At 39.2% G+C, this 13,788-nt stretch overlaps 1 protein-coding gene across 1 annotated transcript in view; it reads right to left on the bottom strand.

Annotated features, from left to right (window-relative positions):
- Positions 1-1,774: 1,774 nt before the first annotated feature.
- NUP155 (nucleoporin 155) overlaps positions 1,775-13,788 on the bottom strand; it is a 75,517-nt gene continuing 63,503 nt past the window's right edge. Inside the window, exons 26-36 of the mRNA XM_025388766.1 lie at positions 13,523-13,676; positions 13,205-13,309; positions 11,745-11,899; positions 11,267-11,396; positions 9,576-9,689; positions 7,601-7,721; positions 7,026-7,136; positions 4,076-4,212; positions 2,960-3,066; positions 2,121-2,389; positions 1,775-1,803 (exon numbers count right to left, since the gene is read on the bottom strand). Of these exons, the coding sequence (XP_025244551.1) occupies positions 2,251-2,389; positions 2,960-3,066; positions 4,076-4,212; positions 7,026-7,136; positions 7,601-7,721; positions 9,576-9,689; positions 11,267-11,396; positions 11,745-11,899; positions 13,205-13,309; positions 13,523-13,676 (1,273 nt within the window). The 3' untranslated portion in view covers positions 1,775-1,803; positions 2,121-2,250. The remainder of the gene's footprint in view (positions 1,804-2,120; positions 2,390-2,959; positions 3,067-4,075; positions 4,213-7,025; positions 7,137-7,600; positions 7,722-9,575; positions 9,690-11,266; positions 11,397-11,744; positions 11,900-13,204; positions 13,310-13,522; positions 13,677-13,788) is intronic.

Below are 13,788 nucleotides of genomic sequence, written 5' to 3' on the forward strand. Positions count from 1 at the left end.
ATTGAGGCAAAACAAAAACAAAAAGGGGGAAATGCAGGGGCCTTTGAAAACAGTATGCTGAGAATAGATAGGGCTCAAGGACAGTATCTCCAATTGAACTTTTAATGAACTCCCGTAGGCGCCAAGAAGGCGGGCAGATAAGGAAGAGCATAGAAACAAGGAACTGAGTAGAAGGTTACATCTGGGAAAAGAAAGTTTGTTTTGCATTGCATTCTTTCTGCTGACGTGGGGTTTATGGGGTATAAATAAAGTGAGGCGGAGGCTCTGAGTGCGGCCGCCATGTTCTCTGTGTGTCTTTGTCTTTTGTGTGTTCTTTCATTCTCCACCACCCCCGGCACGGACCCCAACAACCCATCTCTACTAAGAATACAAAAACTAGCTGGGTGTGGTGGTGCATGCCTGCAATCCCAGCTACTCGGGAGGCTGAGGCAGGCAAATTGCTTTGAACCTGGGAGGCAGAGGCTGCAGTGAGCCGGGATTGCACCACTGCACTCCAGGCTGGGCTACAGGGTGAGATTCTGGCTCCAAAAAAAAAAAAAAAAAAAAAGGAATAGAGTGTTTTGTTAGCTCTGGTCATTCCCACTCTTCTCTCTTGTTGCTATTACTTTGAAGCACTTGGTTTAGTTATTCTATTTTGTTAAAGAATAATTTAAAAGTACAATACTAACAGTTTTGCTTTATACAGTGTGCCTTGGGCAAAACTCGTGTGTGTGGTTATTCACAGAGAATGGGGAAGGAGGAGCCACATAGGGAGTTCAATCCATAAACTATAGAAGGCAGCAGTATCCTTTACTGCAGTGGCTTTCACATTTGACATGCACCAAAATCTCCTGGAGAACTTGTTAAAACACAGAAAGCGGGGCCTCATCCCCCACGTTTTTGATTCAGTAGGTCTGGGTTGGGGCTCGAGAATCTGCATTTCTAACAAATTCCTAAGTGATGCTGATGCTTCTGGTTTGGAGCACATACTTTGAGAACCACTACTCTAATGGAATCAGTAGTCACAAGGCCAAGGAGCCAAGTAGACACTAAGGGAAAATAGCACCTCCCTGTGTAGCTTTTCACAACACAACATTAGTTACAAGTTTTATCACCTGCTCAAACAACCAGGTATATATATCAATCCTCAAGGGCTTTAACTGACAAAACTAGTTGTTGGAGGACAGTTCTTTCAAGGGTGAACCCAACACCTAAAAAGTTTTGAAAAAGTCAGTTATTTGCCTATTTAAGGACAGTTTTAGAATCCACTATTATGGCAATGGATCTGCTTAGCCTCTTTGGAGGTTTTTTATTTTTTGAGACAGAGTCTCGCACTGTTGCCTGGGCTGGAGTGCAATGGCAAGATTTCGGCTCAGTGCAACCTCCGCCTCCTGGGTTCAAGTGATTCGCCTGCCTCAGCCTCCCGAGTAGCTGGGATTACAGGCATCTGCCACCACGCCTGGCTAATTTTTTTGCATTTTTAGTAGAGATGGGCTTTCACCATGTTGGCCAGGCTGGTCTCAAACTCTTGACCTTGTGATTCACCCACCTTGGCCTCCCAAAGTGCTGGGGTTACAGGCGTAAGTCACCATGCCCGGCCGCCTAGTGGAGTTTTAATGCCAATATCCTTGGACTAACTTGAAAATGAATAATATAAATTCGAAATTTCTGCCCGCAGTACAATTCAAAATAACAGCATCTAAATTTTTTTAATCCTTACGTTAAAATAATAAATAATCTCATTTCGGTTTTTTTTCACTCAATTACTAAAAAACAAAAGAGTAATAAAAAAGAATTCATTTAGAAAAGGTACTATTTGTAGATGTTAGCCACTTATTTTTTTTTTTTTTTTTGAGACAGAGTATTGCTCTGTCGCCCGGGCTGGAGTGCAGTGGCCGGATCTCAGCTCACTGCAAGCTCCGCCTCCCGGGTTTACGCCATTCTCCTGCCTCAGCCTCCCGAGTAGCTGGGACTACAGGCCCCTGCCACCTCGCCCGGCTAGTTTTTTTGTATTTTTTTAGTAGAGACGGGGTTTCACCGTGTTAGCCAGGATGGTCTACGATCTCCTGACCTTGTGATCCGCCCGTCTCGGCCTCCCAAAGTGCTGGGATTACAGGCTTGAGCCACCACGCCCGGCCGATGTTAGCCACTTATTAAAAACATACTTCCATTAAGATTGTTCTTACATTTAGATTTAGAACACCTGATATCTGGACCCAGCTGAGTTTTTATTTTACAGATCACAAAATGGATGAAAGTATATCACAGTAATTAATGAAGCCGTTCTAATTTAGCCTGAAGAGATTTAAAATTCCCAGTGATGGCTTGTACTGCTACTGACGAGCTCATAGACTGGAGCTCAACAAGGTAACCACAAACAGCATCCAGGCAGAGATTTGTAAATCTTCTCCTATAAAGAAAAAGACACATGATTAATTATACATTTACAAATATTTCCTCCTAAAGGACTTCTTCCCCACCAACTTCTGGCAACTTTAATTCTCACAGAAGAGGAAAGACCATGTGATTAAGTAAATAAGAAATAAAGTAAAAAAGAAAACTTAGGGGGTAGGTGGGTTCCATTTGAAGATTTTTACAATGAGAAGAAAGCAGTAAGAGATGATTCCTGCTAATACTTTTTCAAAAGAATATCCCTTAAAAGGCCAATAATATCGCAAAGACATAATTGAAATGTTTTGGTCCTAGGTCACTAATCTAAAGCAGAAGAAACGAATAAATTATTTATGTTCAGCTGTAGAAAGAATTTAGGACAAGGACTGAAAATGGAAAAAACTCCTATTTTTCATACATGGTGATCAATATCATTCAAACAGTTATTGCTAATATACACAAGAGTTTATATTCCCTGTACTTCTTTACAATTCCCATATCTTACCATCTTCTCTTCAAATTTTTTACCCAGGTATTTATTAGAAGCATTTAAAAGCTTTTGCTAGTCCAATATTTAATTCATAGGTACCTTTCACAATTTAAAACTTGGCTGGGATTCTCAACATATCTTGTCAATAATACATGTATACAATCCAAAAGGTGCAGTGGCTTCTTCATTCTATTCCAGAATGGATCCTATGAAGAAATATACGTAATGAAATGTGAGGCACGTTGTGTCAATTGATTCTTTAAATCATTTATACTAAAGTAGACATCAGGGTCCATGCAAAACTTATTGCTATTAAAAAGCATTTAATATTACATGGCTACTAAATTATATATCTGATTATAGTTAATATTTCAAACATTGAAAACTTATTAATTAACAACACTATGATATTACTTAAGACGAATATTTGATATACCAATCTACTTTGCACAGCATGTAAATGTCCTGCTTAGGAATCTGAGGTAAGAGAAAAATCTTTCTTTCTATGGGTTGTGACACCACTTTCACTTTGAACCTATGCAGATTTAGTCTGACATAATAAAGAGACTAAACTAGCAGTAACAGAAACTTAATTCTAGGTCTGGCTTCACCAGTTACTAGCCATGTGACTTGAGCAGGTTATTTAACATCTCTGCTCTTGTCTTTTTGCAATATAAGATGGAGATACTACAGTTACCTGCTCATCTCCATCACAGGCTAATGTTGTAAACACTGTATGATGCTACTATAAAAGACACAATCTACTTTGAAAAGTTTTTATTTGGATCTTTTATCCTTAGCATAAAAATTACAAAACATATAGTCTGATAAGGCTCAGCAGGGTGAGAAGGATCTTTAAGCATTGACATTTTAGATGAGGTTATAGTAAATAAATACAATGTAATCTTGTTCTTTTAAAGCAAATGATGATTCTTAATGTAATGAGTTTAGCCCACACCTTAGTTTAGCCTCTTCCACCAAGAGTAAAGCATATATGTTTATTAATATTCAAAAATAATATTTCATTTTAATCATGATATACAGGAAAGCAACTCTCATTATCAGTTTAAAAAGTCTAAAGCATAATTTCCAAGACTCAACCAAGTGTAATTAGACTAAGTGATGAGATACAAAAATACAATCAAAATACCCCACTCTATATCTACAAAGTTACTTTAAAGAAAATAATTTTATGGTATTTAATATTTTCCTTACCCGTGATTTGAACAACTGATCATAAACTTCTAGTAGTCTAGGTAATGGTACTCCAATTTCATTCATTGTCTGTATTACGAAGCCCACATCCCAGTTCAAAGAACAAACCTGCTGTTCTAAAAACTGTACAATAAAATCTGGGAAGAAAAAAAAAAGGTTGGAAATTTGGATTTTTAGCTCTTGATATTAAAAGGTAGGTCTTATTCATAACTGAGTAGTTTCTAGGGGGATATCTTCTGAAATCCAATTGCAATTTTTTGGGGCGGGGTTTTTTTTTTGCTATGTTGCCCAGACTAAAAATAGTGGCTATTCATAGGAGCAACTACAGTGTATGATAGCCTTGACCTTGAACTCCTGAGCTCAATCCTCCCACCTCATCTTCCCAAGTAAGCTGGGACTACAAGTATGCACCATCACTCTCAGCTTAAAAGGAAAAAAAATTTTTTTTTAATAAAAGTAAGATATATACCAGAATAGGCAAATCTAAAGTAGATTAGTGGCTGCCTAGGGCTGGAGGGTGTGAAGGAATGGGAAGTGACAACTAATGAGTACAGAGTTTATTTTTGGGATGACGAAAATGTCCTAAAATTAAAATTACAGAACCTAGAAAATTCAGAAAGATACAAGAAGAAAACAGAGACCATTCACAATCCCAATAATGAAGAGGACTTCGCTGATAATTTTTTTTTAGTATCAGTACCTTTAAAAAATGTTTCCTCGCACAAGTATACATAAGTAACAAACCTGCACGTTATGCACATGTACCCTAGAACTTAAAGTATAATAAAAAAAAAAGAAAAAATACGTTTCCTCAATTTAACAGCTTTTCAGAAAAGGGAAACTGCATCCTGATTTCAGAAATATTAAATGTGTTTTTTAATGCCCCACCCCTAGATTTATTTGATAGTTCTAACTGTGGCCTCATTCTTACTTTTAACTGCCTGTCTTATCATAAACAGTAACAACCAAATTTATAGTTATGGCCAGGCGTGGTGGTTCACACTTGTAATCCCAGAACTTTGGGAGGCCAAGGTGGGCAGATCACCTTCGGTCAGGAGTACTAGCCTGGCCAACGTGGTGAAACCCTGTCTCTATTAAAAATACAAAAAAATTAGCTAGGCGTGGCTAATTCAAGATTGGCTTGGACAATATCATGAGATCCCCTCTCTATCAAAAGAAATATATATATATATATATATATAAAAATAAACATAGAAATCCTCCTGCCTCAGCCTGATTAGCTAGGACTATAGGCATGTGTTACCATGCCTAGCTAATCTTAATTTTTTCTGTAGAGACGGGGTCTTGGTATGCCCAGGCTGGTCTCAAACTCCTGGCTTCAAGCAATCATCCTGCCTTTGCCTCTCCAAAGTGTTGAGATTACAGGTGTGAGCCACCATGCAAAGCCCACATGATTACTTCTGAATTAAAAGGAAAATTCCTCAAAAAGAACTATGTACAATACAGTGTTATTTATTTATTGAAATGGGGTCTCACTGTGTCACTGAGGTTGGAGTGCAGTGGTGCGTTCTCAGCTCACTGCAATTTTCACCTCCCAGGCTCAAGTGATCCTCCCACCCTAGTCTCCCAAGTAGCTGGAACCACAGGTGCATGCCACCATGCCTGGATAATTTTCGTATTTTCTTTGTAGAGAGAGGGTTTTGCCATGTCACCCAGGCTGGTCTTGAACTCCTGGGCTCCAGCGATCCGTCCACTTCGGCCTCCCAAAGTGCTAGGATTACACCTGTGAGCCACCATGCCCACCCACAATGCAGTGTTTTCTAAAACAACTATCAAAAGTATCAGTTTCACACACTTACAAACATTTACATAAAGTATGTATTTGCTCTTTTATTTCTCTTTATTTTTAGGATCAATAAAATGGTAGGGAAAGGGAACCGTTTCAATATTATACCTACAAGAAGTAAGGGTATGAATAAAATTATTTTATTTCTGACTATGTCTGGAGGGAATAGACCCTAAGTCAGAGATGGTCTGTAAATAAGTTTGAATGCTCATTTGAAAAAACAATCAGGCTGGGCATAGTGGTAAATGCCTGTAATCCCAGCACCTTGGGAGGCCAAGGCAAGCGGATCACCTGAGGCCAGGAGTTTGAGACCAGCCTGGACAACCTGGGGAAACCCCATCTCTAATAAAAACACAAAAAATTAGCCAGGCATGGTGGCAGGCACCTGTAATCCCAGCTACTTGGGAGGCTGGGCAGGAGAACTGCTTGAACCCGGAAGGTGGAAGTTGCAGTGAACCGAGATGGCATCACTCCACTCCAGCCTGGGCGACAGAGTAAGCCTCTGTCTCAAAAAAGAAAAAAAAAGTTATATTGTGAGGATTTTCATATCTCTCAATATTTTCAAATAACACAAAAGTACTTAATATTCTACTTTATGGATGTATTTATGTTGCTTCTATTGTTTTATCACTGAGGAGAACACTTGTAGGTTGGTAAATAGCTCATAATTAGCTACCTTATATAAAAATTATAGCCACCATATCTCGTTAAGAAAGGGATTCAAACACTAAGTTTTAACATAATTATTTGCTATTTTAAAGAAAAACATGTCCTCAACATAAAAAAGAACAGTTGAATCAATCACAGATTACCTATGCACAATAACATCAACCAAGTTTTTCTTTTCTCTTCAGAAACTTGTATAGGGTTACCAACAATATAATCATAGTTTGTCAGTCAGCACAATCCTAAGATAGATATATAAACTTGGAAAGTTAGTCACAGAAAGTTTCATACTCAACTCTTCATTAACAAATGCTGCCATTCTTTGGAAATCTTTCCAGATAAGTAGAATTAAACTGCTGAACTAAATAGCAACAAAGAAACTCTTTATTTTACTCAAAAGATCATTATTTGTCCATATCAGTGAAGAAAACCATCAGAACAGAAAAATACATGACTGCACCTAAGATCACAGCTTACCTAAAGGAAAGAAGCGTGGTGTGCCGGCATAAATTTTGCCAAGCAGAACAATCTTGAGACTAAGAGCATGCATTCTATCCGAGGAGCTCAATGTCACACTGTCATTCAGTTCTGTAACAAAAAGACATATCATTTGAAACCCAAATTATTTTTAATGTGAAATGTTTACATTGGCTATTTAATTGTTTCAAGGTTCAAAATACTTTAGAACACACAGTCACATTAATATGATTAACAGATTTGGTGTTTCTGTTATTGTCTGAGATAGTCTCACGTCTTAATAGGTTATACTTGGTTATTAGATTCTGAGGTGAGTGTCTCAGTATCCTTTATAAGCCAGCACAAATAATATAAATTAAACAATCTTTTCACTGAGTATTCTCCCAGATATTCACTTGGGTCATTCTCTGTACGATCATCCTCCACCATACCCATGTGACTTCCACTTACTCTCTCCTTAGGTATGTACAATTTTCATGAGCCACTAGCAGCTTGCATTATATTAGTTACTAGCAGCTTGCATTCCTCCACCAAGTCACTACATAATGCTAACATACCTATAACTGAACACTTACCTTTCTCTATGATATCTTGCCAAAGTGTCTGCACCAATATAGGGTCTGAATAACCGGCACAATGAATTATTGCAAGTTTACACTCTGCAAGTTTAAATGGGTCAGCAAATTCCCCATAAAGCTGTGAGAGAAAATCCCAAAATTAAACATCCAACTAGAGGTCAACATTTAGAGATTAACAGTGAAGCACTCCTTGAAAATTAAAAAATATCCAAAGATTTTATGTAAAGTTTCTGAAATATGATATAAAGATGTGATGACGTATGTAGCTGGTTATAACTCCATATTTAAAAAGGTAAGGGTACAGGCCAGGCACGGTGACTCACACCTGTAATCCCAGCACTTTGGGAGGCCGAGGCGGGCGGATCATGAGGTCAGGAGATTGAGACCATCCTGGCCATCATGGTGAAACCCGGTCTTTACTAAAATACAAAAAAAATAATTAGCTGGGCGTGGTGACGCAAGGCTGTAGTACCAGCTACTGAGGAGGCTAAGGCAGTTGGAGGTTGAAGTCAGCCGAGATCACGCCTTTGCACTCCAGCCTGGCAATACAGCAAGACTCTGTTTCAAAAAAAAAAAAAAAAGGTAAGGGTATGGTAAATACATTCAAACAGATTTTAGCATGTAGAGCTTTTTCTTGGCTGAGAAGATGATGTTGCAACGACATTCTATTTATTTATTTAAAAATTTTAAAAGCCACTTTTTCAAATTTCTATGGGTACACAGTAGGTGTATGTATTTATGGGGTACATGAGATGTTCTGATACAATCATGCAATGAGAAATAAGCATGTCATGGAGAATGGGGTATCTATTCCTCAAGCATTTATCCTTTGAGTTACAAATAATCCAATTACATTTTCTACTTTAAAATATACAGTTATTATTGACTATAGTCACCCTATTGTGATATCAAATAGGTCTTATTCATTCTTTCTATTTTGTTTTTGTACCCATTAGCCATCTTCACCTTCCCCACAAATCCCCTGCAATGGTATTTTGGAATTAGTGTTGTATAAACAATGGGTTGAAGAATCACAGGAATACTGACAAATCTCAAGGGTACCTGGAACTATGTCTAAGAATAAATGAAGAGGAAGGAACTGCTCAGAAAATTACAGAGCGAGAAAGAGGTTTAGAGAGTTAAGCAAAGATAAGTTAGTTTTTCCATGGCAAGAAGTGAGGCCATAAATAAGATGATTTTTATTTTTTACTTTTTTTCTTTTTGAGACAGGGTCTCACTCTGTCACTCAGGATGGAATGCAGCAGCACCATCGAGACTCACAACAACCTGGGCCTCCTGGGCTCAATCAATCCTCCCACCTCAGTCTCCTGAGTAGCTGTAACTACAACTGCATACCACCACAACAGGCTAATTTTTTTTTTTTCAACCGAGTCTTGCTCTGTCGCCCAGGCTTCTGGACTGCAGTGGTGCGATCTCAGCTCACTGCAACCTCCGCCTCCCGGGTTCAAGTGATTCTCCTGCCTCAGCCTCCCAAGTAGCTGGGATTACAGGCACATGCCACCACGCCTGGCTAATTTTTGTATTTTTAGTAGAGATGGACTTCCCCCATGTTGACCAGGTGGTCTCAAACTCCTGACCTCAGGTGATCTGCCTGCCTCAACCACCCAAAGTGCTGGATTACAGGTGTGAGCCACAGTGCCGAGCCTTTTTTGGTGTTTTTTTGTAGAGATGAGGTTTCGCCATGTTGCCCAGGCTGGAAGTAAGCTGGTTTTAACACAGCTCTCGTGAGGTTGATAGGTTCTTTGTAGCTACTGGCCTGGAAAGAGTAGCTTAGACTTTTCTAGGAGTCAGATGAAACAGTGGTGATCTGTCAGCCTACTGACAAGCTGCCAAAGATGCCTTATCTTATTTGTGGAGATAAGGTAATTTTCCTCATGAAACAAAAAGCAAAATAAAAAACAAAAATTTCTCATTATTAGGTGACGACTACAAAAACTTGCTTTTTTATTACCTTAGTTATGTCCATCAGCTCAGAATCCAGCTGAGACACTGCATCCTGTACAGAAGAATGATGGGAATACTGCCTTTGTAGTGTCTCTTGTATCTGAAGTTGGATCCTAGCAACCTAGTTTGGGCAAAAATAGGATGTCTTAATTTATTTATGATAAATCAACATACATTTGAAAGAGTGGTTCCTACTATCTGACTTTCTAAGTTTGCTAAAATAATGTATAAATGAAGATTTCCATCATAATAGGCTAACATCATCATAACAGACATCAACTAAACATAACAGATTTCACAGGAAGTGTACTGTGGCAGATCCCTTGCTGCCCACCAATATTCATACCTTCCAAGACTGTAGTCAAATGGTTAGACTCAGCCTCCTTTGCAAGGGAGGTATGGCCATACAGCTCAGCCTCCTTTGCAAGGGAGGTATGGCCATAAAACCAAGTTCTCTTGAAAGGAATGTAAGTAGAAGTAAAGTGTGTCATGTCAGGGCTGTAGCTTTTAAGAGAGTGAATGTGTTCTTTCTTTTCCTTCCTCCCTCTGCTGAAGATAAAGCAAAAGGCCCTAGGGAATGGTAGTGCCAGAAAATAGAACTTGGGTTCCTAAATCAACCACATGAAGGAAAGCCGGCTGCCAATCAGGAAGACTAACCCTGGATTTTTGTGAATAAGAAACAAACTTTTGTGTTTGGATGATGGTATGTTTTTTATTCTCTTAGTTAGGGAATTTTTAGCCTACTCTACTTCATACATCTACTTATTTGCTTCCAGAATAAATGATGAATGTGATGTAATCCACTTGCTGTTGAAACAGTTGGGAAAAACCTTTTTTTTTATTATTATTATTTTCTGAGACAGAGTCTCACTCTGTCTCCCACACTGGAATGCAGTGGTGCAATCTCAGCTCACCGCAACCTCCGCTTCCTGGGTTCAAGTGATTCTTTTGCCTCACCCTCCTGAGTAGCTGGGACTACAGGTGTGTGCCACCACCCCTGGCTAATTTTTGTATTTTTTTAAAGTACAGACAAGGTTTTGCCATGTTGGCCAGGCTGGTCTCGAACTCCTGACCTCATGATCTGGCTGCCTCGGCCTCCCAAAGTGCTGGGATTACAGGCGTAAGCCACTGCACCCAGCTGGGAAAAACCTTTAGAAATGCCAAAGAGAAAACTTCTAAATCACAGCAATGTTTTTATGACCCAAGTGTATCCTTAGAAATCTCTTTAAGATTTGTATCTAGGCCGGGCGCGGTGGCTCAAGCCTGTAATCCCAGCACTTTGGGAGGCCGAGACGGGCGGATCACGAGGTCAGGAGATCGAGACCATCCTGGCTAACACGGTGAAACCCCGTCTCTACTAAAAATACAAAAAACTAGCCGGGCGAGGTGGCGGGTGCCTGTAGTCCCAGCTACTCGGGAGGCTGAGGCAGGAGAATGGCGTGAACCCGGGAGGCGGAGCTTGCAGTGAGCCGAGATCCGGCCACTGCACTCCAGCCTGGGTGACAGAGCAAGACTCCGTCTCAAAAAAAAAAAAAAAAAAAAAAAGATTTGTATCTAAACATAAAAATAAACAGGCAAAAGCAACTAGAATAATAATGACTTCTACAGACCTATTACTTACCAAGGGAAGAATGGAATGTGGAAAAACTACGTGGCTAGTACTCAACGTGGACACAGCTTAAGATCTTTAGCGCTTACCTCCATTTTTTCTTCTAATTCATGAAGGAATTCACCATCGGCAGCTATTGATGAAATGGCAGTGGAACTTTTCGCACTAAGAATGGCTCGAGCAATGTACTCCAATCGCTGCTGAAGTGAAATTTCTGTGCTAGAAGTGAAAACGCTTATTTTTAGTTACACAATTTCTTAAGGATTGAAGATACAAATATGTCAATTAGTATGTACTGTTTCATACCAAATGCACATAAAAGGCCATCTGAAACTTGAAAAAAAGCATTAGATTTAAAAAAAATCTATTTTAGATTTCTAATAAGAAAGATCCACAATTTTAGACAACACACAAAGAAATACTTTATGTCTAAAAAATAACATCCTATTTAAAAAATTTAGGTCAGTATATTAAAACTTAGATTCTTCTAAAATTAAGGAAAACTGAAGGTAAGTACATACAGCTCAGTTTTCAATCATTCTTCACAATGAAAATATTATGCCATACCTATGCATGTCAGCCAGTCTGGACAGTACACGAGCAGCATTACTGAAACTTCTATTCTTCTCGTAATACCGCCAGAGTAAATCCATATAACGAACCCTGTTTTGATCAACTTTGGCCATTCGGACTAGATGGGGCTCCAGAAATGGAGAAGCAACCTAGAAATTATATAGTTATTCAGAAAAATTTTCTAACCACCTACAGATAATGTTCCTGATAAGGAAAATACAATATTTTTAAGTCAATTACAACTTTGCCTTGTTTTATGAAAATAAGCAAAATTATAATCCAACAATAACAAAAGAGAGGACAAATTTTCTTATTATAAACAATTTTTGTTTTACCACAGTTAGCATAAGAGTTCCCAAAATAATTCTATTAGGTTGATAACAATAGTTTAGTAGGCTGGGCATGGCGGCTCATGTCTGTAATCCTAGCACTTTGGGAGGCCGAGGTGGGCAGATCACACGAGCTCAGGAGTTCAAGACCAGCCTGGGCAATATATGGCAAAACCATGTCTCTACAAGAAAATTAGCTGGGTGTGGTGGTGCGGGCCTACAGTTCTAGTTACTCAAGAGGTTCAGGTGGGAGAATCACCTGAGTCTAGGGAGGTCAAGGCTACAGTGAGCCATTATCATGCCATTGCACTGCACTCCAGCCTAAGCTACAGATTGAGACCCTGCCTCAAAAAAGAAAAGGAAATTTGGCTGGGCACGGTGGTTCATAACTGCAATCCCAGCATCTTGGGAGGCTAAGGCAGGCAGATCACCTGAGCTCAGGAGTTTGAGACCAGCCTGGCCAACATGGTGAAACCCCGTCTCTACTAAAAAGATATAAAAATTAGCCGTGCGTGGTGGTGGGCACCTGTAATCCCAGCTACTTGGGAGGCTGAGGCAGGAGGATCGCTTGAACCCAGGAGGCGGAAGTTGCAGTGAGCCAAGATCGTGCCACTGCACTCCAGCCTGGGCGACAGAGTCAGACTCCATTTCAAAAAAAAAAAGGAAATTTACTACAAAATTACACATTTTAAAATAAACTTTGATAACACAGCTATCGATTCCTAGACACTGAGCTCAAAGGCATTATTGAAATTATCAAATGCTATGTATTCATTAAATAGACTGAGGAACACTGAGACTTAGGGTAGGTAAAAGGATGTATCTGAAATCACATAGTGACTTAACGGCAGAGTTAAGATGACCTACGGGACTCATAATTCATAATCCAGTGATTTCTACCCCGCAATATAAACTATCCCAATCAGCTTCGAAATAACAAGAAAATTGGAGCAGTAGCCTACTTTGCCCCTTAGGAAAAGATATTGCATTACTCAGCTTTATACTAACATCTAATAGTAGACATGGGATGAGAAACTGAATTTTTTACATCTATGTACGTGCTCAAATCATTGAGTTATGCTCCTTAAGAATAATTAACACAACTGCAATAAAAAAAAGATTTACCTGTAGCAGCTTATCTGCAAGGTCAGCTTGTATTAGCCAATTATAAAGGGCAATACTAAAGAGCTCATCCTTGGATCGCTGTGACAATTTAAGCATTTGTTCAAACTAAAATAAAGAAAATAGTAAAAATTAGCAGTTAAAGGCTCTGTTTCTGGGCATCACAACCCTTTAGACCTATAAACTCCAGTAAGAAATCAAGAATCCTTACATGATAACTTCTAAGAACTACTACCTTTCCCCAAGATGATTGTGCCACCATTACCATGCAGAACTTCTAAACAGTGTATTCTCAGAATGAAAATATACTATGTCCCTTACATGATGTCCTGCTTCTTCATTACTCAGCATATTTGGATCAGATGACAATACTGGAGGACCAGGTTTTTTGGGTACACTGGGAGACTGAGGAGCGGCCTTACTTTGATTTACCAGTTCTTGAAGTGTGTCTGTAATGCACTTGTAACTGTTTAATCTGAAGGAGAATGGAAAAGGAACAATTACATTATTTAACTAGAAAGCAAATGATGGCAAGTGTGGTGACTCACACCTGTAATGCCAGCCATAGGGCGGTCAAGGTAGGAGGA

The sequence above is a fragment of the Theropithecus gelada genome, chromosome 6 (assembly GCF_003255815.1).
Source record: "Theropithecus gelada isolate Dixy chromosome 6, Tgel_1.0, whole genome shotgun sequence".
Lineage (NCBI taxonomy): Eukaryota > Metazoa > Chordata > Mammalia > Primates > Cercopithecidae > Theropithecus > Theropithecus gelada.